This window comes from Carassius carassius, chromosome 36 (assembly GCF_963082965.1).
Source record: "Carassius carassius chromosome 36, fCarCar2.1, whole genome shotgun sequence".
NCBI lineage: Eukaryota > Metazoa > Chordata > Actinopteri > Cypriniformes > Cyprinidae > Carassius > Carassius carassius.
In genome coordinates this window covers 2431078-2456391 of record NC_081790.1, presented here as the reverse complement: position 1 = coordinate 2456391, position 25314 = coordinate 2431078, and the positions used below count along the sequence as shown (strand labels likewise).

At 34.6% G+C, this 25314-nt stretch overlaps 1 protein-coding gene across 4 annotated transcripts in view; it reads right to left on the bottom strand.

The window, feature by feature from the left end:
* Window positions 1–1043: 1043 nt before the first annotated feature.
* Window positions 1044–25314, bottom strand: part of sema4d (sema domain, immunoglobulin domain (Ig), transmembrane domain (TM) and short cytoplasmic domain, (semaphorin) 4D) — a 62520-nt gene continuing 38249 nt past the window's right edge. For all 4 annotated transcript variants that reach the window (XM_059525788.1, XM_059525786.1, XM_059525787.1 and 1 more), the window contains 14 exons: window positions 17504–17637; window positions 15420–15565; window positions 14416–14478; window positions 14204–14302; window positions 13154–13247; window positions 12938–13054; window positions 11127–11278; window positions 9260–9435; window positions 8925–9081; window positions 7150–7372; window positions 5885–6000; window positions 5600–5769; window positions 3644–3690; window positions 1044–2258 (listed from right to left, as the gene is read on the bottom strand). In XM_059525788.1, the coding sequence (XP_059381771.1) occupies window positions 1354–2258; window positions 3644–3690; window positions 5600–5769; window positions 5885–6000; window positions 7150–7372; window positions 8925–9081; window positions 9260–9435; window positions 11127–11278; window positions 12938–13054; window positions 13154–13247; window positions 14204–14302; window positions 14416–14478; window positions 15420–15565; window positions 17504–17600 (2562 nt within the window). In that variant the 5' untranslated portion in view covers window positions 17601–17637 and the 3' untranslated portion in view covers window positions 1044–1353. The remainder of the gene's footprint in view (window positions 2259–3643; window positions 3691–5599; window positions 5770–5884; window positions 6001–7149; window positions 7373–8924; window positions 9082–9259; window positions 9436–11126; window positions 11279–12937; window positions 13055–13153; window positions 13248–14203; window positions 14303–14415; window positions 14479–15419; window positions 15566–17503; window positions 17638–25314) is intronic.

Sequence of the window (25314 nt, the reverse complement as noted above, 5' to 3'; positions counted from 1 at the left end):
TGGGGTTTCTTGACATTTGTTTGATATTTACACTATTATTCCTGACACACAGTTTAATAATATAATATCTTTAAAAAATATCTGAAACATCAAGCTTTCAAAGCTGTAGTTTGTGGACTACTGTTGTGTGATACAGCGGCCCTTTCGCAGGTTAAGTGTGTTAGACATCTCATCTGCACCAACCACAGGAAGCTGTGTTTTTGGTCTGGTTTATATACGCCAGGATCCCATTTCAGTCTGGCTCATGTTTGAGCTCTTCCAGATCAGTTCTTCATCATGAGATCCAGCGCGTGACACTCAAAGCATCCCTGAGATTCAGACCCAACACTGCAAGAATGATTTACTCAGAATATCAACCCTTTCCATCGTGAACATCTGAACATTCTTAAATCAAGATACATTTACATCAGAAGGAAAATTAATTCTGAAAATAATCTCTAAATGAATTATGCTTAAATCTCAATATATTTAATGCTTAAAATGTTTCTCTCTCTCTCTCTCTCTCTCTCTCTATATATATATATATATATATAAATATATATATATATATATATATATATATTCACTTTAGATTCCTATATATATATATCATGAAAATTATCCTGTCAGGATGTCAAATAAATGTCAAAATATGAAATGCAAAATGCAAAAAAAAAAAAACTTATGCCAAAAAAACTCCAAAACTCCAAAAAGTAGTTTTTCTTTAAAATCAGTCATGAAATAATGTCAAAATGGAGAAAGAATAGAAAAAAAAGAATAATATGGTCCTAAAACTGCAAAATTAAATTTTTATGCAAAAATGTATTGGTTTTTCTTTAAATTTGGGGGTTTCTTGACACTTTTTCAAAATGGTTATGAAATTATTTCAAAATGCAAAAAGAAAAAAAAGAAAGAAAAGGAGGCCATTTATGAAAAAAAAAAAAATTAAAAAACAAATAATAATAATTTAAAAAAAAATTGTTTCACCTAAAAATCAGAAGAAAAAAATGACAAGAAATTATATTTTCCTAAAAGAAAATACTGACAGATTACGCCGCCCCCCCCCCCCAATTTAAAGCAAAAACTTTCATTAAACCTTTCTTTCATAAAGCAAGACTCAAGAATGTGTGTGTTGATTTAAGAATATTTAGATATTTGTAAACAGAGAACATGACTAAGAAATACTTTTTTGCAGTGCAAGTCAAAGATGAACGTCAGACGCCCCACAAATATTCAAAAACAGTCCGGTGCTCCAATTTGGAAAACATCACGAAACTTACCAATTTGGTAAACAATGTTTCCAATTTGGAATCTTATTTGGAATTCTGCGGTTTGTTCTTGCAGAGCTGCGTTGATTCTGTGAATGTGAGTGTATCAGACGTCTGCGTCTGCGAACTCGATCGGCTGCGACGCACAGTCCACGTCGAAGGGCCGATCTTTCGAGGGACTGTCATCACTGCCGGATGGAACTCCGCCGTTCCCACATTCCGGCTCCGTCTCGTATCCGGTGTCTCTGAGCGTGCGCAGTGGATGTGCTCCGTTCTGATTGGCCAGATCCGTCTTTTCCTGCGCTGGCTCCATCAGGCCCGCCTCGCAGGCTGCATACTCCGCCTGTGGCTTTTTGCTGGAGCCGAGCAGCGCGGATCTCAGGCGGAGACACGGCGCAGGCAGGTACTGCATGTAACAGTTGTACGCCAGAGCAGCGAGGAAGAGCAGGAAGAATAGCAGGAAGAGCGACAGCAGGGCCACGCTGTTGTCATGCTGGATGTATTTAGCCGAGGGGTCGAGCGTCTCGGTGCGTGTGGGTAAGTTGCTGACCTCTGGAGGGATGTAGGGTTTGGGTTTAATGGCGTTGCTGGGAGGGGTTGTTAGTGAGGGCACGTCCGTGTGAGTCGGTGTTAGTCCTGAGCCATTACTGGTATTACCTTCCTGTGGTGGGAGCGTAAACGCAGTGCTGGACGGACGCAGAGCAGATACAGACGGCACGCTCTCGGGAAGCTCCAGTCGAAGCATATATCCCATCACCAGACGGGTGAAGTTCTGTCCCGCGGACGCTTCGACTGACCAGCACTCGTAGCGACCGGTGTCCTCCGGCGTCACGCTGTAGATCAGCAGCCCGTTCTCACTCAAGAGGAGGAAGCGTGAGGCTTCGGTCAGGACGCGGCCGTTGAGCTTCCACAACACCTGAGCAAGGTTTGAGCGCACCAGACACGGCAGATCGGCAGAAGCACCCGGCTTCACCAACACCTGCTGATAGTCGCTCACCGCCAGAGGAGCCACTGCAACACAGAGACAATTATGGGTCAGCTACTACATCAATACACTCTGTTATTAGTTTAACAGGGAGAAGCATGAGTAGAGTTGGGAATCCAAAATCAATTCCAATTCCAGAATCGGATACTTACGGTAAGGAATCAGATACTTGTTGTAAAATAAACATTTCAGTTCCACCTATCAATTCCTGTGTGCTTTTTCTCTTTTATTTTTAGGTGGTGAAAAGGGGCCGTTAAAAAATATTTTTTTCTTTGATTCATTCATTCAACAGATTCATTCGGAAACACTGATTCATCCAGTAATGAAACGAGCAAATCTTGAGCGAGTCATTGAGTCTTTCCATGCATGAATTCCATGAGATTTTTGTTAGTTCTTCAGAGTTTTTAGAGAACTACAACCATGTATCTAGAATCTAGCAGCACTAAACGGCTCTTAATCTAGTCTAGTTTTTTATGTAGCATGCTGTTTTTTGTTCATGGTATTCAGCAGCAATTAAATGTTTTGCAAAAAGACACACAAAGTAAATAAGTTTAGTTTTTTTTTTTGTGCTGTTGTTTACATTTTTTTATATTGCTGTTCATTCAGTTGAACTGTTATACTGGTGCTTATAAATTAAAACAATTAAATTCTTGCTTTTGTTCGTGTAGTTAAGAAAACATGCCATGATCATTTAGAACCAGACGTAAACAGTATTTCACTTCATGTTTTGAGAATCTACCTGGCAATGACTCTGACTGAAATTACGCAATTATTGATTTATATAATAAAGTTACATGAATTAAAATATATTATATAACAAATAAGTAAATCTGTAAATTAACTAATTAATTTACAGATTTATTTATTTGTTATTTAATTTCTGAAACTCAGAGGAATCAAATCACAATTTTATATTTTTTACAATTTGTTATAAATATATATTAAAAGTATCTCTCTCTCTCTCTCTCTTTCTCTCTCTCTCTCTCTCTCTCTCTATATATATATATATATTAAACCATATTTAAATTATGCAAATCATTATTTCTCTGAATCTAAAATTATAAAGCATAAGTTATATTATAAAAAATTATTAATCTAAATAAAATATGATATAAAAAATAAATAAATGCAAAAAACATACATTTATAATCATATACAATAAATGTATAATACATTATAAACATTGAAACGTAAACATTGCCTAGCACTAGTCTAGTACACACTCAAATGCACCTTTAATCTAACATTTTCTGTTTGTAAGTACACGTCTCTATAATTATTAGATTAACAGTGACGATGTTCTCATGCACTCTTGTTTTTGTCCATCTGTGTCAGTTACTGTAAATCTAGACAGACAAAAACCAGGCACCAAAACAGGACCGTTTGAACTGATTTAATATTGATGACACACCTGTAGGGCATATCCCAGCATCCCCTTTCAGGCTCTGAATCAACTTCCTGCAAAAACACACACAGATCAGAGTAAATACAGACACACCTAATCAAAGATGAGTAAGCTGTCTGACAAACATAGTCCAGAAAATACATTCAAAAGACTCTTTAAAACACTTACACTCTCAATTTAAGAAGTATGAACTAGTGAGATATACTTGCAGAAATTAAAACCATAATAGATTTAATCTAAATTATTATTCCTATACATTTATTTCCAAATAAATATGCAAATATTGTTTTAATAAAATGTAATAAATTATACTAATATTTATAAATGATTATGATTTTTTTTATCAAAGCATAATAAAAAGTATTTAAGGCAGATATTATATAATAAAATTATATCAATACAAAAAGAACAAACATGATGATGCTTGACCTGACTCTAAAATGATAAAGTACATTTAAGAACTGAGAAATACTTGCGCAAATGAAAAACAAAATATGCATAATATATAAATATGCAAATATAGATTTGTGCAATAAAATTACATGAATTGAAAATATATAATAAATTCTAAAAGAAATACAAAAATGATGATGTTTCCTAAAAGTTATAAAGCTTATTATATAAGTATACATTATAAAAAAATATTAAGAAATACTTGCACAAATTAAAATTAAAACAATCTACAATAATACATTATAACAACAAAACACAGTCAGGAATACAAAAAGTAATCTGGCTTATATAAAATATATGATAAAAATATTTATAAAACCACTACATGGACTACACAACAAAATTACACAATGATTGACAGCTTGGAAACCATTGCAACTTTTTGCCGTTTAGTATCCGTTAATGCAACCGAATTAATATGACAGTAAGAGAGACACATCTATGCATGTTATAAACTAAGTAAATGCATTTGTCACTACCTGTATTTTTCAGGAGTAAATGCAGTTGTCACTACCTGTATTTTTGAGGAGTAAATGCATTTGTCACTACCTGTATTTTTGAGGAGTAAATGCAGTTGTCGCTACCTTTATTTTTCAGGAGTAAATGCATTTGTCACTACCTGTATTTTTGAGGAATAAATGCATTTGTCACTACCTGTATTTTTGAGGAGTAAATGCAGTTGTCACTACCTGTATTTTTCAGGAGTAAATGCATTTGTCACTACCTGTATTTTTCAGGAGTAAATGCAGTTGTCACTACCTGTATTTTTCAGGAGTAAATGCAGTTGTCACTACCTGTATTTTTGAGGAGTAAATGCATTTGTCACTACCTGTATTTTTCAGGAGTAAATGCATTTGTCACTACCTGTATTTTTCAGGAGTAAATGCAGTTGTCACTACCTGTATTTTTCAGGAGTAAATGCAGTTGTCACTACCTGTATTTTTGAGGAGTAAATGCATTTGTCACTACCTGTATTTTTGAGGAGTAAATGCATTTGTCACTACCTGTATTTTTGAGGAGTAAATGCATTTGTCACTACCTGTATTTTTGAGGAGTAAATGCAGTTGTCACTACCTGTATTTTTCAGGAGTAAATGCATTTGTCACTACCTGTATTTTTCAGGAGTAAATGCAGTTGTCACTACCTGTATTTTTCAGGAGTAAATGCAGTTGTCACTACCTGTATTTTTGAGGAGTAAATGCAGTTGTCACTACCTGTATTTTTCAGGAGTAAATGCAGTTGTCACTACCTGTATTTTTCAGGAGTAAATGCAGTTGTCACTACCTGTATTTTTGAGGAGTAAATGCATTTGTCACTACCTGTATTTTTGAAGAGTAAATGAATTTGTCACTACCTGTATTTTTCAGGAGTAAATGCAGTTGTCGAACTCTCATATTTGAGTGAATTATGCATGTACAGAATGTGATTGAGGAGTAAAAGGTGAACTGACAACCAAATTTATCTGCAGATTGTACATGGCCAGTGTGAACGTAACTTCTCATTTCTCACCGTGGATCGGCATCATGTTGGAAAATATTGAGGCAGGAGGCCGAGCGCGGGTCCCAGGCACAGTACGGGTCCCGCGCCAGAACACAGTCCACACAGGACGGGTACTTCTCACAGAACGCTGTGGGAGACTGAACCACACCTGAGTCCGATCCAGCATACAGGAACCGTGCCTGAGACACACAACACATGAGGAACCAGAGAAACATCTTCCTTGCTCACAAATCATTCAATGTATTTGCTGATTTCATTCCTCATGATTCTTCACTCGAAGGTCACGGTTCTTACCACTTGTGAGGAGAGCAGAAGTGTTTTAATCGGCTCGGGGTTCTTCAGCAGCTGGATTTCCTCCACCGTGTGAACCTCGCCCTCCAACACCAGCGACTTGTGCAGCAAACCTTTATCTGGAAACACATTCAGAGATTAAAATAGCGACAAAATGTGATCTAAATGAGCTTCATGACACTTGGCTGTAAAGACAAATCAAAGCCAGACATTCACATCCTGTGGTTAACACATCCTTTCACAGATTTCACCACATACACTCACAGGTGACGGCGAAAATGACAGAAAAATATATATATAAAATAAAAATAAAACATAAAAGGTAAATATTGCTGTTTATTCAAATGTACAGTTAAAATTACTACATATTTTTCCTTGTTTTCCTCACTGTTTTTCACAAGACAAACATGATTATTTATAACCAGATATGTACTGTATTTCACTTCCTCTTTTAAGGAAAGTTATACTGTTATAATAAAGTTGTATTTAAAAAGTTGTCTAAAAATAAAATTATGATGATTCTGACACTTAAATGCTACGATTAAAGTACATTAAAGTTGAGAAAAAAATGGAAAAATATCTTAATATATACAATTTTATATATATCTGTAAACTATATAAAGTATGCTTTTATATTAGTCTATTTTTATATTATTTTTTTATTATTCTTATTTTAAAAACGTCCTTGCATTGATGTAGAGAAAAACAATGAGGAAAACATGCTTTGATTATGGCAGTGGATGTTTAAAATATGATTATGAATCCTCTCAATCTTATAAAACAATTATCTAAAATTATATGAATAGAAAATAACAAATTCTGATGTTTGACCTGATTCTTAAATTATAGTATACTATAGTATAGTCACCTATAAAGTATTGAGGAATACTTTTAGAAAAAAATACATAGATATATATTTTTATTTTTTTTTAAAAGTTGCTGTTTATTAAATGTTACTGTTATATTGATGCTTATAAATTAAAATGACGTGATAAGCATGCAAGAATGGATATTATTATTATATTTACCTGATTATAAAATCCTAAAGTATATTTAAACTTTGCATGTTAAATCATCTTTTGATTTTACTGATGTTATTGTTTTCTGGTATGTATTCTATTTGTACAGCGCTATGATTAACTGCTGTTGTGTTTATCAGTACTTAATAAATGCACGAATGAAATGCATGAATGGATATTATAAGCATTGAGAAATCCTCGCAGAAATCAAATGTATATTACTGCTGAATAAACACCGGTCGGACTCACCGGTGCCGGTGAAAATGACGTGGTGGACGCTGCCATCGAGGGCCTGCACTCTCTGGACGGCGATCTGTGTGTAGTTGACGTCTTTGGTGACGAGGCGTGGACCGTTCCCAATGGGCAGAACAGGGTCCTCCAGCAGAGGATGGTCCTTCACAAACTGCAGCGTCTTATCGGGCAGCTGGAGCGACGAGGTGATGTTCTGCCTGCGGTTCAGACTGCTGATGCACTGAAATATATAATCAACAGAGTTACACAGAAACACGTTACTGTAATCTAATTACTTTTCCTGGTAAGTACTGCGCTACATTTTAAATTTATGTATTACATATTTGATTACAGTTACTTATGTCAATAAAATTACTTTTAAGTTACAAATGTGGTGTTAAAAATTATGAACTAAAAAAAATAATGTTAATGTTGGATCAGTATGCCTTTAAATAAATCACTGGACAATGTGAGCTAAAATGCAGACGAGTCCTACAACATTTAGATGCAATGAAAGGTCGTATTTAAATTCGTATGAGTCATATTTCAAAATGTTGCACTCGACATATTTTAGTCTGGCATTATAGTTTGGGAAAAGTTCAACAAGTGAATGTGTACAAGTTTATGTCACACTAATAGAAGTCAAAATAAATGACTTCTCAGAATGAGATCATCTGCTGTATTAAGCCGCGTTGGCATCACAATTGCTTATTTCATTTGGATTATTTTATCAAAGAATATTTGTTTTCAACATGACTTCATTTAATAATAGACACTTACAGATTTCTTTAGAAATAGCCTACTGCATTTTCGTTCATTTTAGTGTCTGGAATCAGGAAGATATTCGCGGAGACTGAGAATGCAGAAAGCGCATTAGTAGTCTGATTACTTTTTAAATGAAGTAATCAGTAATGTAATTAAAATAATTAACGCATGAGGAACCAGAGAAACATCTTCCCTGCTCACAAATCATTCAATGTGTTTGTGGATTTCATTCCTCATGATTCTTCACTCGAAGGTCACGGTTCTTACCACTTGTGAGGAGAGCAGAAGTGTTTGAATCGGCTCGTGGTTCTTCAGCAGTTGGATTTCCTCCACCGTGTGAACCTCGCCCAGGTAGTAATTAGTAATTTTTAGTGAATTACTTTTTTTTAAGTAACTTACCCAACACTGATAATCAACATCCAATGATTTTGAAATTCTGTGATGATATTAGCATTAATTCTGAATAACAAATAGAAGTCTCCCGTTATGTCAATCTAGCAACACTTTTTTATTTTATACAGATATTAATGTAAATTAATTTCGAGTTACAATTGAGAACATGCACTGATTTTAATTATATTTTTTAAATTTTATATTTTTTTAATTATTTTTATGTTTATTTTCATGTTATTTGTTTTTATTTTTTTGTTTTATTATTTGCTTTTGTTTTATTTAAGTCTAATATATTTATGCATTTATTTATTTATGTTATTTCATTTCACAACCATATATTTTTCTATGTTTTAATTATTTTTATTTTTTATTTAGTATTATTATTATTGTTTATAATTATTTATTTGTTTTAATTTTATTTCACATCTACTCATTTTCCAAACTGCTTGTCCTACATACAGGTCACATGCTTGTATTTATTTTATTTTATTATTATTTCACTTCATTTAGTATTCTTTTTATTTTGAAATGATTTTGTTTTATAAATATTCTCATCTACAGCACCCTCTGATCTTACGGATCCTGTAAGCACACATATATAACCACTGAGTTGCATGTTTTGTGGAAATACTGACCGCTCCAGGTCTGGGACTCGGGGTGATGCCATTAAATCGGACCCACTTAGTGTGGGACTGTTCCACCGTGACCTTCTGCATGTACTTCCCTTTAGAGAAAACCTCATGCACCGAACTCATGTTATATGCACAGACGGCGGACAGACCAACATTCCCCCTGAAACACACAGAAACAAAAAAAACCTTTTGAAGAAAAGTCCCTATGCATAAAAAAGAATCTTCTTTTGATGCACAAAAGTCCAATTACTCAGATGCAGGTGATTCTCTGACTCACAAAATGAAACTATGAATCAAGGCAAACTGGAGCAAGTGAACACACATACACACACGCTCACCATTGAGATGTGAAGACCCCATAGATGACGGTGTCTCTCCAGTGCGGCGCTTTCAGAATAAACACGTCATGAACCACATTGAACACAAAGTTGAGCTCTGGCATTGAGCAGACCAGCTTAGCCTTCATAAACGACGTCCACTTCTTCTGCAGCGTCCGCTGGCCGCCCAGATCCCCCTGTAACAGTGAGAGATACATGCTGTCATTTACATATTGTATGCATTTAAATAAATCTAGAGGTTTCAAACCATTGTATAAAAGTTCAAAAACTTCCATCATGTCACACACTTTTTCAGTTTTATTCAGTTGTTCATCAGGTTGATAGCAGTGCTATTATATATAATAAAACATTATTAAATGTTAGACTCAAAGCCAAGTTCTTGTCATAAAGTCTGAAATTGAATTAAAATGTTATTGTTTTTATTTTTTCAAAGTTATGTGTCTGAATTGTTTAGAACTATAGTACAATTTAATACCAATATTTATACACATTTTGTCATGTGGTTATGTGCTTAAAGTTGATGCTTTTTAATTATATATATTATTTGTATTTTTTATTAATATTATCAATTAACTTATGTTTTTAGTTTTATTTTTAATATTAGGATTATTAATGCTTATATATACTATATATATATATAAACTAATTTGTTTGTAAATTGTGTTATGTGGCTTTGTAATTTTTATTAGATTTGTTTTTAAAATGTTTTAGTATTATTTAAAGATGATTAAAATTATTTTTATATTTTCGGTATTCATTTTTATATTAGGTTTATTAATACTCATTTGTTTCGAATTTTTATGTGGTTTTATAATTATTTTATCGGTCTTAGTTTTTTTCAATATTAATATTTTAGTATTATTTATAAACATTGTATTAATATTTTGAATTCGATTTCATTTTTATAGTTTTTGTTTTTTAAACATTAATATTTTAGTAATTAATAAACATCAATTTAATTAACCTTTTCAGTAAGATTCATAATATTTTCGGTTCTCATTTTAATACTAAGCTTATTAATACTATTTTTAGTAATTTTGTTTAGTAGTATTTATATTAGGTTTAGTTTTTTGTTATTTACACACACACACACACACACACACACACACACACACACACACACACACACACACACATATATACATATACACACATATATATGTATATATATATATAAATATATATATATATATATATATACATACATAATTTTTTTTGAATTGAGATTTATACATCATCTGAAAACTGAATAAATTATCTTTCGATTGATGTATAGTTTGTTAGGATCTAGAAAAATCTAAATATTGAGAAAATCACCTTTAAATTTGTCCAAATGAAGATCTTAGCAATGCATATTATTAATCAAAAATTAAGTTTTGATATATTTACGGTAGGATATTTACTAAATATCTTGGAACATGATCTTTACTTAAAATCCTAATGATTTTTGGCATAAAAGAAAAATCTATAATTTTGACCCATACAATGACTTAAAGTGACTTAAGACTGCTTTTGTGGTCCAGGGTCACATATAATATTAGCTTTTATTTTTATAAAGCTTCTAAACATCAATATGATTGCATGCTCTCATCAGCACCCTAATTATACATGATCAAGAAATGTTGACTCTTCATCACTAAACTAAAACCAAGACGTCGACAGATAAGTGAGATGAAGATGATCAGATGTCAGATTTCAGAAGAGCTCAGAGAAACTCTGTCAAAGGTGACAAAGATGGTTTTTACTGGAGAAAAAAAATCCCCAACCATGCGGAGCAAATTTCCAGGAACAAGATGATTTTTCTGCCCTTAATAAAATCACAAGTCTGCTAAAGGACATGAAACTGTGAGAAACTGCTGTTACAGACCTTACAAACGCGAGCGATTCTGGGGATCAGCAGCTTCCCGAAGAACTCGTACTCCACCGACACCTCGGTGAAGAAGTAGTAGATCTTATCGTCATCTCCTTCAGGACTGTCCTGCCCTTCTCGGATCACATCAGCGAAGACAAAACTGGGCTCTGAACACAGAACAGAGTCACAACTGAGCTGAGAATTATTTGTGTACAATTATAGTTTACATGACAGCTTTTAGTTTTAGTTTAAATATGTGACCCTGGACCACAAAACCAGTCTTAAGTGTCAGTTTTTTCAAAATTGAGATTTATGCATCATCTGAAAGCTGAATAAATAAGCTTTTGTTAGGATCGGACAATATCTGGCTGAGATACAACTATTTCAAAATCTGAAGGTGCAAAAAAAAGCTAAATATTGAGAAAATCACCTTTAAAGTTATTCAAATGAAGTTCTTAGAAATGCATATTACTAATCAAAAATTAAGATTTGATATATTTATGGTAGGAAATTCACAAGATATCTTCATGGAACATGATCTTTATTTAATATCCTAATGATTTTTGATTTTTGGATATTGCTACAATAAACCTGTGCTACATATGACTGCTTTTGTGCTCCACATATTAATACTATTTTTCTAAGAAATATTATGTGCTTTTATCATTTTATTACTTATTTATACACTTTTACAGTTGCATTCATATTTTGAATTACATTTACATTTACATTTATTCATTTAGCTGACGCTTTTATCCAAAGCGACTTACAATTGCTATATATGTCAGAGGTCACACGCCTCTGGAGCAACTAGGGGTTAAGTGTCTTGCTCAGGGACACACTGGCGGTTCACAGTGGATTCGAACCCGGGTCTCTCACACCACAGGCATGCGTCTTATCCACTGCGCTAACACCACCCCATTACCTGTCGTATTTAGTTTCATATTTTCAGTTTTCATTTTAATATTAATGTTATTAATACTAGTAAAATAAAGAATTTTTCTGCAATTTTGTTGTGTGCTTCCAACATTATTATTAGTTAAGCATATTTTTTTTATTTATACACTATTACAGGTTTTGTTAACGTTTTGAATTTACTTTTATTTTCATATTTTCAGTTTTTGTTTAAATAGTTTATTAATGCTTATATAAATAAAAAAAATTATAAACTTTGTAATGTGCTTTTGTCTTATTTTATGCATTAACATTTCATATGCAAATACATTATTTACACACAATTATAATGTTTACCAATTTTTTGTAATTAGTGTTCATTTAATTTTTTTTGTTTAATACTAGGTTTATTATTAGTAATATTAATACCTTTTGTGTTTGCTATTTTGTTATGCATTAAGTTTTTTTATGCTATAAATATATCTTAGTACTAATATATATAGCAACAGACATATCAATAATTTACAATTTGAAAGAGAGAATTTTTTTTTCTTTTTCTTTTTAATTACATGGTCATTCCAGCTTTTATTTTTAATATATATTACTATTATATATATATATATATATATATATATATATATATGAACAATACAATTACGGATTTTATGTATGTATAATTATTTACGTTTAATTTATTTATTTCAATGTATTAAATCCAGTGTTTCAACAAACATATTTCAGTTCGTAGCCAAGTCAACATTTCTAAACTTTTCATCTAATAGACCACCACCTTTATTTTAATTAAAAAAATTTGTTTTAATAGTTTTGGTTTTCAATAACAATAACTCAATTCATAATGAATTCAAATTCATATTTCTATATTCATATGCACACTGTTGTTTTTTACGGCGGCGGACTCGTTAGCGTCGTACCGTTGAGCCAGGACGTCGAATACTCTGTGCGCAGTAAACTCTGAGACGGAGAAGATCTGGAGATGATCGGCTCGCTGCCCAGGAAGTTATACGCCGTTCCTGAGTACAGCTCACCATCTAAACAACAAACAGCTGGTCAACCGGTCAGCACTTCTGGAAATACAGCAAACACACACTGAGCCTGTCCTGCAGATGTGCTTTAGTGCGTTCACTCACCAACCATCACACTGGTGAAGCTCTGGGCCGGGTCGAAGGAGCACTTCCCTCGGCCGTCCTCCGCTCGGTCCTGCAGACAGAAGTCCTGCAGCGACTGAAGAGAAACCAGTCAGAAACAGAGCAGATCTAAAGTTCAGTTTACAGAGTAATACCATCATGCAATCGGACAGAAAGAGGAAACTATTGTATTCATATTCAGAAAGATAGGTGCAGAGCTACTGCTATTCAAAATATCAGGGAAGTTTTGACAGACCAAAAAATGTCACATAGTTTGAAATTGGTGACAAAGCGTGTGTCTTGAGGAACAACTAGTTCCCTAAAAAAAATCATAGAAGTGCTAAATAAAACCTGGACTTAAAAAAAAAATATTGTTTTAATAAATTAAATATTTACTATAACTATCTAACTAGCTTACTAACTAAATAGAACTGGAAAAAAAATTAAATAAATGAAATAAGTGTAAGTTAAAGTACTAAAATTAATAAGAAAAAAAATTACATGAGAAAGAAATAGTAATAACAAAAGAACATACTAAAACGTAAAACTGAAAGTACATATAATATAAAAAATAAATGCAAAATATTAAATGCTAAACATTACAATATCATATATATAATGTTAAAATAACACTGGACCCTACAGAAAGTGTTTTTAAGCTCAGATGTCAAATGATTATATATTATTCTGCATGATTCAGTCATGATTCAGAGTCATTTAACCTTTTTTTATTTACTGTATTTAACAGCTGAATTTTATTGCTTTGGGTGATTTGGTTGTTATTTGGCTTTATGCAAAAAAATAAAAATAATTCACAGTCATCAATACATTCAATACTCATCTGCATCAAATGTTATTCGAAATGTTATAATGTAATTCATCTTGGGCTGGTTGGATCAGGATTTAAATCACTTTCTGAAAAATTGATTGAAAATGCTTCCCAGACTGAAGCAGCTGAGACAGTGAATGCGATCTTATAAAGATGAGTGTTTATTGGTAAGTTTGGGTGTCTTAATGGTGATTTAAAGGCTTTATACTAAGGCTTGTACACACCAGATAATCACAGAGGGGTTGAAACGCATGGGTTCCACAAACATACAGAGTGTCTTCATCCAGCACTTGCAAAACTCGAATGTAGTTTCGACAGTCCGTCTGTCACACGAGCACAAAAACATTTCAGTTACAGATAAAACAGAACAAATATTTACAAAGAATCTACCATCAGTAACCAGATTAAGGTCACTTGAAGTATTTTTCCACATTACCTCTTTAGATTTCCCCTTTAAAATACACATCGACATGTCGCTCTCTGGAACTTTCCACAGCAGCTGAGAGAACAGAGTCAATACAACATCATCGTATAAAATAGTGGTTTTCAACCTGTGGTCCACGGCCCCCTAGTGGGTCGCGGTGGTATTGCAGGTGGGTCGCCAATTATTTTCTGCTCATTTCCAGTCCATTCTAGGGCTGTGCGATTAAAAGAAATAGTCATAAAATCACGATTTGAGCGTGCGCGATTTCTAAATCACTTTATAGCACGATTTTCCGCGGCCCTGACCTCTCGTAGTATGCAATTCGATCCAATCAGAATGCATTGCGCCTAGCGCGAGAACAGAACAGACTGGGCATATGCCTAACTCCAGGTTCACACACTGTCTGTGATGCGCCTTTTTTCCGATCCCATGTTAACAGATCAGAGTGTTCACACTGCACGCGGATTAAAGGCTAGAAATAAAAACGTGCGAAAATAATTAATATCTAACACATGAGCATAGAGAGTTGTGAGTGCACAGGACGCAGTTTAAGTGAGACGAGACACGCAGAGCAGCGTGTATCTGAGCAAGTACGTCTGGTTTTGTGACAGAGCAATGGAAATCTGCGTGCGAACAGAGATTCACACTCGTGCATTATTTTAATGTGCTTTCGCGTTATATTTATGCGCTCTCGCTGCTGACCGCATACACATACTGTATACACACTGCAAACACCTGAGGCAACACTACAATTAATGAGCTCTATGAACAATGCATGGCAAAAAAGAAAAAGAAAAAACGTCCATGTACACAGGATTTTTTTTTTTTTTGCCATAAGTCTATACATTTTCTATACATCTTTACTATAGTGATAATTTCAGGGGTCAGTTCATTTTTTTGAAGTGGGATGCGCAACCATATGTGTGTGGTTGTGTGGGCCACGAGCTGAAAAAGGTTGGGAACCACTGGTATAAAAGACACTTTATCAGGAACCCGGTGGCTGGAGTAACTCTCACCTGGTTGCTCTTGATTGACACGTTGCTCATGTTGAGCTGGTAGATGGCCTCTCGAGCGCCAACATACAGCACGCCGCGCTCCTCGCTCAGCAGGAGAGTCGTGTAGTTAAACACATCCTGCTCCCAGAACTCCAGCAGATCCACATCTACACAAACACACACAGAGCAGATCACATCAGACCGGGTTTGTGGGGAAATCAGACAGAACTGAACATTTTAAGAGAAAAATATCCAGAAGAGATATCTGAGGAATATAGACCTAGTTCAGATTGTAAAACTGTCTTATCTGCTCACCAAGGCTACATGTATTTGATCTAAAATACAGTAAAAATTTTGAAATATTTTTATAATTTAAAATAGCTGTTTTCTGTATGAATGTATGTTAAAATGTAATTTATTTCTGTGATGTGCAGCTGTATTTTCAGCATCATTCTTCCAGTCTTCAGTGTCACATGGTCTTCAGAAATCATTCTCATATGCCGCACAAGAAACATTTCTGATTATTACTAATGCTGAAAACAGTTGTGCTGACCAATATTTTTGTAAAAACTTTAATGCACAACCACTCAAACATTTGAAGTAAGATTTTAAAAAGACAAATTAATACTTATAATCAACAAGGATGCTTTAAATTGATCAGAAGTGAGAAAAAAACATTTATAATGCTACAAAATATTTCAATTTCAAGTAAATACTGTTCTTTTGAACATCAAAGAACATCCAAGCTTTCAACATTGATAACAATCAGAAATGTTTCTTGAGCAGTAAATCAGCATATTAGAATGATTTCTGAAGATCATGTGACACTGAAGACTGGAGGAATGATGCTGAAAATACAGCTGGGCATCACAGAAATAAATTACATTATAACATATATTCAGATTGTAATATTTTAAAACTTTTACTGTATTTTGGGGCAAATAAATGCAGCCTTCTTTTTAAACATTAAATAATCTTAATTATTCCAAATTTTGATTCCAAATCTTTCCATATTTATAGAGATGTGGAACATTTTCTAAAGAAGCAAAAAGATCATTTATAGATCAGGAATGTTTGCTTCTCTTTCTGTCTGCTGAATGAACACATGAGTATTTTGAGCAGTAAAAGTTCTCCAGCTGTTTGTGGTGGAACCTATTCCAGAGGAGATCCTGAACTCTATGAAAGCAGCAGATGATGATTTACTGCCCCGAATAAAGTCATGCATTTCATCTTCAGCACAATAAAACTCTAACATCTCCATCCAAACATGTGTGCCACTCATTTTCGGCTCAGCAAAAGACATTTCTACTATGACATTATAGCACTGCCACATCAGCAATGTTAATGCCAATTTTTAAATCCTTTTCTGTTATTAATATATCAGCATTAAATATACTGTATTAAATACATGTAATGTACGTAATGTAAAAACATGTATGTATGTACATGTAATAATACATGTAGTATATTTGAGCAGGTGCATTCATAGATGATGATTTGTGTGTCACTGGCACACTTCAGTTTGTGTTTGGTTGCCGTTCGGGGGTGTGTGTGTGTGTGTGTGTGTGTGTGTGTGCAGCTCTCAGGTTGCCAGTGTTTTTGTTAGAGACCCAACAGACGCTGCAAGCCAAAGCTCTTACCGGACGCCTGCAAATGCCACATGTGTGTCAAAAATACCACACATGACTTCCTGTGCTGCTGAAACATGCTTCTGAACTCTACAATATACTGTACAAAAATATAGGGTTGTTTTTGACTAACACTCATCGAGGCTGCATTTATTGGAACACAAATACTATTAAAACAGTAATATTGTGATATATTATTACAATTTAAAATAAGTGTTTTTTACAGTATGTGAATATCTGTTAAAGTGTAATTTATTTCTGTGATGCGCAGCTGTATTTTCAGCATCATTCCTCCAGTCTTCAGTGTCACATGATCTTCAGAAATCATACTGATATGATGATTTATTATCAATGTAAAGAAATTCTATATTTATGCACATAATTCAGAAGCATGTTTATAAGGACAGTAAAAAGTCAGATGTGTGGCACCTGCAGACGTTTCATTTCTGACCAGAGAAACTTTAACCCTTCACTCACCGTCGTGCCTCCATGAGCTTCTGGGAACGCTGGAGGGTCCGTGTGTGGAAACTTCCAGAAGCAATCCCAGAAACATTCCTAACACGCTCAGAGCCATGTTAGACTCCGGGATCTTCGGCAGCGTGATGTTTCCTCTGAGAGAAAGAGAAGACCAGCTCTGCTGACACATCCAGATACAACAAACCACGACTGAACATGAAGGAATCATGCATGATCAATCTGACACACAGGTTCACAGATCACTTTTTACACAACAAAAGATTGAATATACATATCATATTCATACGGCTCATTTCCACACAATGAACGTGAATGACGATACATTGGTGCTTTTTAATGAACATACATGCACTATGGTATTAATATGGTACTTCAGAGAATTTAAAGATTGTATGATTAAATACATATATATATATGCACTTTGCTTTTAATAACAGAAAACCATTGAAATTAGAAATTAATCCTCAATCTGCCATCTTTAAAAATATGGAAGGTACAAAATGAACCTAATTAATATTTAAAAACGTAAACAATTATAATAAGGATCAGATAATATCACTGATAGACACTGATTTACAATTTAAAAAATGTATAAACATATTAAGTCATATTTCTTATTTTGTTTAATGTTTTTTAATAATAAAATAAATAAAACATTTATTTTATTGTATTACATATTTTTTATTTTGTTTAGTTTTTATTTAATAATAATCACACACACAACATAATTATCTTTATTTTAATCATATTGAATGTCAAAAACTTTGAGAATGTGACATTTAAAAAAAACTGTTTTTGTTTGAAAAATGTTGTTTATGTTCTCAATTGTTCAGGCTCAAAATAATGGATTGTACTGAAATTCTTTAAGTTCATATTTTAGCTTTTTAAAAATTATTTTCTATTTACATTTAGGTCATCTGGTGAAAATTTGTTAAAAAAAAAAAACTGCAATATATATTGCGGAAGTTTTTTCCAATATAGTGTCTTTCTGAGTATTTGTATTCATTCATAGTACTCTGCTGTGAGTAAAGCGCAGTTAAGCAGTGTTTACGTAACGTTCATCATATCGAATGACCACAGCTCCAGGCCAAACAGCCTCTCTTAGAAGGAGAGAAGAGAAACGTGATGAAAAGTGACCAAAATTAGCGTCGGTGAGCGAGAGAAAGCCCAAACATCCTCTCTATCAGTGACTGTTAGCAGAGCATGAGATTCAGGAGCTCGAGAAACACAGAAACCAACAGTAATGAATGACATCAGTGCCTGACGATGACTGGAAACTGCTTTGGGACCTGTTGCTATTGCAGTAATTCCCCTGATCTGATATCTGCGCCCACAGGGAAGTGAAACCGGGACAGGTAATATAGAGGCATCATGAGCTCAACGAACCACAGTAAACCCTCGGGACAGAAAAATCACACCTGATTTTCAGATGCATGGTCTGTATCTGCTTACAGAGACGTGGAAAACCGGATTTTTGCATTTTTTAAACAAGACGTGAGCCACTTTTGCCTGTGCAAATCTTCCCGCCATTATGCTTGGGTGTTGCTATGGATATGTTTTTGTTTAAAGGAGGACCAAAGTCAGAGACTACAGTCCAATACTTTATTATTAGACTGCTGAAATCACTAACTGAGTTTGAGCAATGGTTACAGTGATGGTCGACTAATCATGCTGCAACGTGTCATTTCAATTCAGAAGCAGTCAACAAGTAACTCTACCGCAATGCTCTACCAATTGAGCTACAGGAACACACACACACACATATATATACATATACATAAATACATATACACATATACACATAAACCGTATTTTCCGGACTATAAGTCACACTTTTTTTCATAGTTTGGCTGGTCCTGCCACTTATAGTCAGGTGCGACTTATTTATCAAAATTAATTTGACATGAACCGAGAGAAAGGAACCAAGAGAAAACATTACCGTCTCCAGCCGTGAGAGGGCGCTCTATGCTGCTCAGTGCTCCTGTAGTCTACACTTGATATCATAGAGCGCCCTCTCGTGGCTGTAGACGGTAATGTTTTCTCTTGGTTCTTGGTTCTTAATGAATGCGACTTATAGTCCAGTGCGACTTATATATGTTTTTTTCCTCGTCATGACGTATTTTTGGACTCAGGTGCGACTTATAGTCCGAAAAATACGGTACATATACGAGGCTTTCGGTTCAGTACGCGGTACGCATTATGGACCGAACGGTTCGTTGGACTAATTAATTATATTTGGAAAAAAAAAAAAAAGTGAAATATAATGATATGCGTTCAACAAGGTAGCCCAATAACCCAAACGACGTAACAGGCAACGCCCCTGACACCCCCGAAGAAGAAAAAAACACCAACTTATATGTTTATGTTAGGCTACTCAGTCAGGCACTCGCTTACTCAGCAATACAGGCTGAAGGCGCATTGCAAAATGGCCAATGCGTTTAACAGGGAATCCAAAGTGCACCCAAATACCAGACCTGTTGGTTATTGGAGGATCTTCTATTTCTGGTCTGTTAAACGCATAAGCCATTTTCAGAGGTGGGTAGTAACGAGTTACATTTACTTGAGTAATTTTTTGGGGTAACTAATACTTTTCGGAGTATATTTAAAGATGGGTACTTTATACTCTTACTTGAGTAAATTTTTGGGGAAAAATCTGTACTTTTACTTCGTTACTGTGGGCGACGCTCCTCTCGTTACTTTATCTTAATGCAATAAATGTTATAACTGCTTCAGTTTATTCCAAACGCGCCGTCTACTTTTCTCTGGGCAATGAGCGTTGCTCATTCGCGAATGATTCATTCTTTTGAGTCAACTCTGTTCAAAGGCTTAATCAAACCAATTGGCAAACGAGTGAATTGGTTCATGAATCAGTTTGAATGATTCGTTCAGTTCCCTGCCGCACGTGCTGAGCATCTGAAGCGGTTCACTCAGAGTTGTAACGTTTAACATCAGCAGCGTTGAAAACGTGGCTGGAACTGCACTGAATTGAAAGCAAATCTGCAAAGGCTATTATTTGCTTGCGATGGAGATCCTTATTAGATGAACACCGCGTGTGCTGTCTACTGTTTAACAGGTAATAACTTGGGCTACATTCGATTACAGTACACGATACCACTGTGACATTAGTTTGTTGTACGTGTGTGGCTTATAACAGAGGAGTCAAGTTGAATGCAGCTTACAAAAGACAAAAAATAGCGCGTTTAATATTAAGATTAAGATTTTATTAATTTTAATACAATCACACCGTTGCGAGTACATTCAGCAAGTCATATCATCAGCTGCTAAATTCAGATCTGTGATCGCTTGCTGGCGCTGAGCCAGAGATAGATGTGTTTTTACAGCGCTGCGCATTATAACCAATCACACATGATTCTTTTGAGCTTATTAAAGCATTGGCCAATCAGAGGTGTTCAGATGAGTCATCGCTAAAATGCCGGTGCTTCCTTCACTCGCTCACTGACTGAATACCTCTTTCTGGCGAATTCTCTCGTCAGAAACAACAAAGTGCAGATGTGTATACGAATCTTTAATTAAGATATTGATTTCACAGTGTTAACAGTTTCAGTGATTTTAATGGGAGTTTCTGAGAGTGATTGAAATCTAGACTGTCAGTGAAAATGATCTTTGATAATGTAAATGTCATTTGCTCTCTTTCTGAACAATGAAAGATCAGTAGCAATATTTAAATCACATTAACTTTCAATGTTAAATTCACATTTAATATAAAGTCAGTCGTATTAAAAATGTTATGGCATGACACCTATATCTGTTACTTAAGTAAACAGACAGGGTTTTATAATAAATTACATAAATTGGAGTAAAGGCTGATGAAATATATACATTTATACACACACACACACACACATTACATACATTTTATCTATATATCTAAATAAAAATAGGCTCAGTATATATGACCCAAAGTAACTAGTAACTAACTACTTGAGTAGATTTTTTATCCGATATTCTTTTACTCTTACTCAAGTAACTGTTCAAGACTAGTACTTTTACTTTTACTTGAGTAAATATTTCTAGAAGTACTTTTACTTTTACTTGAGTACAGTTTTTGGGTACTCTACCCATCTCTGGCCATTTTGCAACAAGCCTTCAGCGTGTATTACTGAGTGAGCGAGCGCCTTACTCTGTAGTGCAGTGATCCTCACTATTTTTTTCACAAGAGCCACATTGGCAGAGCAAAATCAAAAGGTGAGCCACTTTTAAGACAACATACTAAGTCACCTTTGCAAATGTGCATTTCTACATATAAATTGGACATCCCACAAAAAAGAAATAACACGGCCAATACATTTTCGTTTAAGAACAGATTTACTTTAATAGTGGGATGAGCGAAAGCTGGCATGCATGTCAAACAAAATGCCCCCAAAAGAAAAAAAAATCTCTATGTTTTCAGTGCTGATGCATTCATGTTACATTTAAGGGCACCTAAAAGCTGTCACAACGAACCGGCAAAATTAATGATTATGAATATGTAAAATATAGCAGAAGACAATTAATTTTTATTTATGTCTGTCGGCTAGAAAGATGCTGACTCGTGATCTTCGCAGTAGTGAACGCGCCTGAGAGAAATGCACATTTCATACGGGAGGGAGAGCAGTCTGTTTTCTTTCGTTTTGAATTGTTTTGTTTAAAAGTAGACATTTCAAGCTTTATAAATAGCCTATTTGTCGGGTCTGTGAGGCAAGTAGGCTATACGCTGAGTTTCGGTTCATTCATGAGACAAACTCCAGGTTCACACCGGCTCCTTCGTATCGTGGTTATCTATTTTCTATTTACTATTAAATCCAGACAATTGGTTGTTGAAAACTTGATTAAAATTAAGATACAATTAATACAAAATGAAATCAAATTTAAAGACAGGCTTTGTGCTTTCTGTTTGAGGTCTCAGTGAAAGTTTTAAAGCAGTCTTAGTGCGACTTATATTGATAGGCTACACCTGTATGAATTCTCATTTTACTTTTTGAACCCCATTATTGAGCCGAGTTTTGCTTGAAAATAGTCTACTGTTGATGACTGTGCAAGACTAATGGATTCAGGGTCAGGCTTGAATGAGCATGCTTCAGACTCGTGGTGTGAGCAGAGCGAAATTGGAGCGGGAAATGCGACGCTCCGTCCACCGTCCTTTTGAAATTGCCGCTCTGCGCTCTGTCCAAGATCCGCCCGCTCGCGCTCCCCGCTCGCTCCCACCTCACATGCTCTGAAGGCAAGTGGCAGTGTGATACTGTAAGCTACTATGCGAGCCGCCAGTTATAGCTTGACGAGCCGCGCAATGAGTAACTGTGCTGTAGTGGAAAACGTAGGTTTTAAAAACATGCTTAATGTAATTGAGCCCCGTTACAATATTCCTTCACGAGCCCATTTCAGACAGACCGTAATTCCTGCTTTGTTCCAAAAAACATAAGCCCTATAGAGAACCAATTGAGTAAAAACACACTCAATATAAAGAGTTATAGAGTTCCATATAAAAAGTTACATCTTTGTATTTGTTCATAACTAATATAACATTTTCATTTTTTTTATAAGGAGCTGTTTTTGTTTTATACAGTATGCTGCTAAGAAAACACCATAGAAGATGGGTAAAGAATAGCTCCATCATTGTTCAATGTAAAAAAAAAAAACATACTTTGTTAGTTTCAATAAATAAAACATTTTTATAAAAATCAAGGAAATTTATCTGCTAATTTTTTATTTTTGCTGTATCTAAAATGTACCGAACCGTACCGAACCGTGACACCAGTGTATTGTATCGAACCGAACCGTGAATTTTGTGAACCGTTACACCCCTAATATATATATATATATATATATATATATATATATATATATACATACACACACACATCAGTGATGGAGTACTCGAGTCCTGGACTCCGATATATATTCTGACTATTCTTTGGACTCGTGACTCGACTTGGACTCGAGGATATATAAAATCGGACTTGAGCATTCATCACGTTGTTTTTGACTAAATATGTTACAAAAAAAAAATTATATAAGGTGTTACACTTTTCCTGTTTCGTGCCCAAGACCGGCCGGAATCTATTTTTTCCCCTCACAGACACTGCTACCGCTCACTCTCTTTGATTGACAACACATTCACTGATGTCACTCACTTTACACTCGTGCATGATTTGCGGGCTAAATGGTTCCATTTGGAAAATGCAGAAAGATGTGCCACGGATCGTGAACTTCGCCTTCACGAATTTTGCATCTAATGCTGGAAAGAGCAGCGCTAAATGTTGTGTGTGTAATCGCACAATTGAGGAAAGACTGGGACAACTTCAAACTTTAACAGACACCTGTCACGGATGCACCCAGAAAAGTAAGTAAAATGCTTTCCATTGGCTAACGGTAGCTTTTAAAAAAACTATTATTGACTAATGCATATATGATAATAAACAGAAGAAGCTAGGGTTGGGCGATGTTTGACAATTTGGCATCAACTCAAACTCTGGTAATGGTGACTCGACTTGGACTCGACTCGAACACTGGGACTCGAGACTCGACAGTTGGTGACTCGACTACAACACTGTTACACATATATATATATATATATATATATATATATTTTTTTTTAATATATATTATTTATTTTGAACATGATTCTTATAAATAAAAAATATGTGTTTGTGTGTGTGTGTACAAACATTTTACACACAAACATATATATATAAATGGAAACCATAAAAAGCAGGATAACACTTTCTCTGATCTTAAATCTGTTAAAATGAAATGCATTAGTATTGGTAGCTGATTTATTCATATACTCAGCAAGTGTTCAGCAAATGCTTTTTCAGATTCCTACAAATGATTTCCATGTGCTGCACTTTATTGTTCTGTGGAGTAATGTGGAGTCTGTGGAGTAAGAGAGATTCAAAGACAGAAAGAAAACAAATGGAGTGAAGAGATGGGAATGTAATAATAAGAAACAGGAAACTCAACAGAACATGTGAAGATCACAGGAAACACTAAACGGCCCCAAGCTAAGACAGATCAGACACATCTGTTTCATTTCATTTCATTCGTTATGATCGGAGAGAGAAAAACTTATAATATGAGAGAGGAAACTTATTGTATCCTTAGAACATAGATTTAACAAGAAACCAAAATAATACACACAGTGCTTTTAAAAAGTGAAACATCACTGGAAAACAGACAGAAAAATCACTGTTCAAGATCAATAACTTGGATAAATTATGATGATAACGGTTTAACTTTCCCCACCATTGACGAGTTATCTCGTCTTTTAGAAGACAACGCTTCCCCACCAAAGACGTGTTTTTACGGCTCTTCGTGTTTTCACTGTTATACACCCGGGGGCGTTGTTACACATCTTCTGAACGAGTACAAAACGAGCAAACTCTTATGTAAACTGATGCATATTAAAAATAATGCGATCATCAGCAATAGGCAGCATATTAATTAAATCTGCATAATGATACAATGCAGTTGATCCATTATTTTACATTACTAAAATAATTATCAAATTTCCATTCCAAATATCAATGAATTTCTTCAGAAAAAGTATTCCATTTCAACAGATTTAATCTTAATTTTACTGTTGTAGTGAATGAGCATCGACAACATAACACTGATTGAGATGAAGCAAGGGTCAGATATAGGGTCGAAACAGATCATGACAAATTAAATCCTGACTGTTTTTTGTGCCAGAAACCATCAGATAAGGACATCAGAAACCGATGTTTGGACAGAAACCGAAAATTAAAACTGGCCTGACTGACGCTCCAGGAGATCAACACCAGGGAAAGATGCACTGGAAATCAACACTGTAA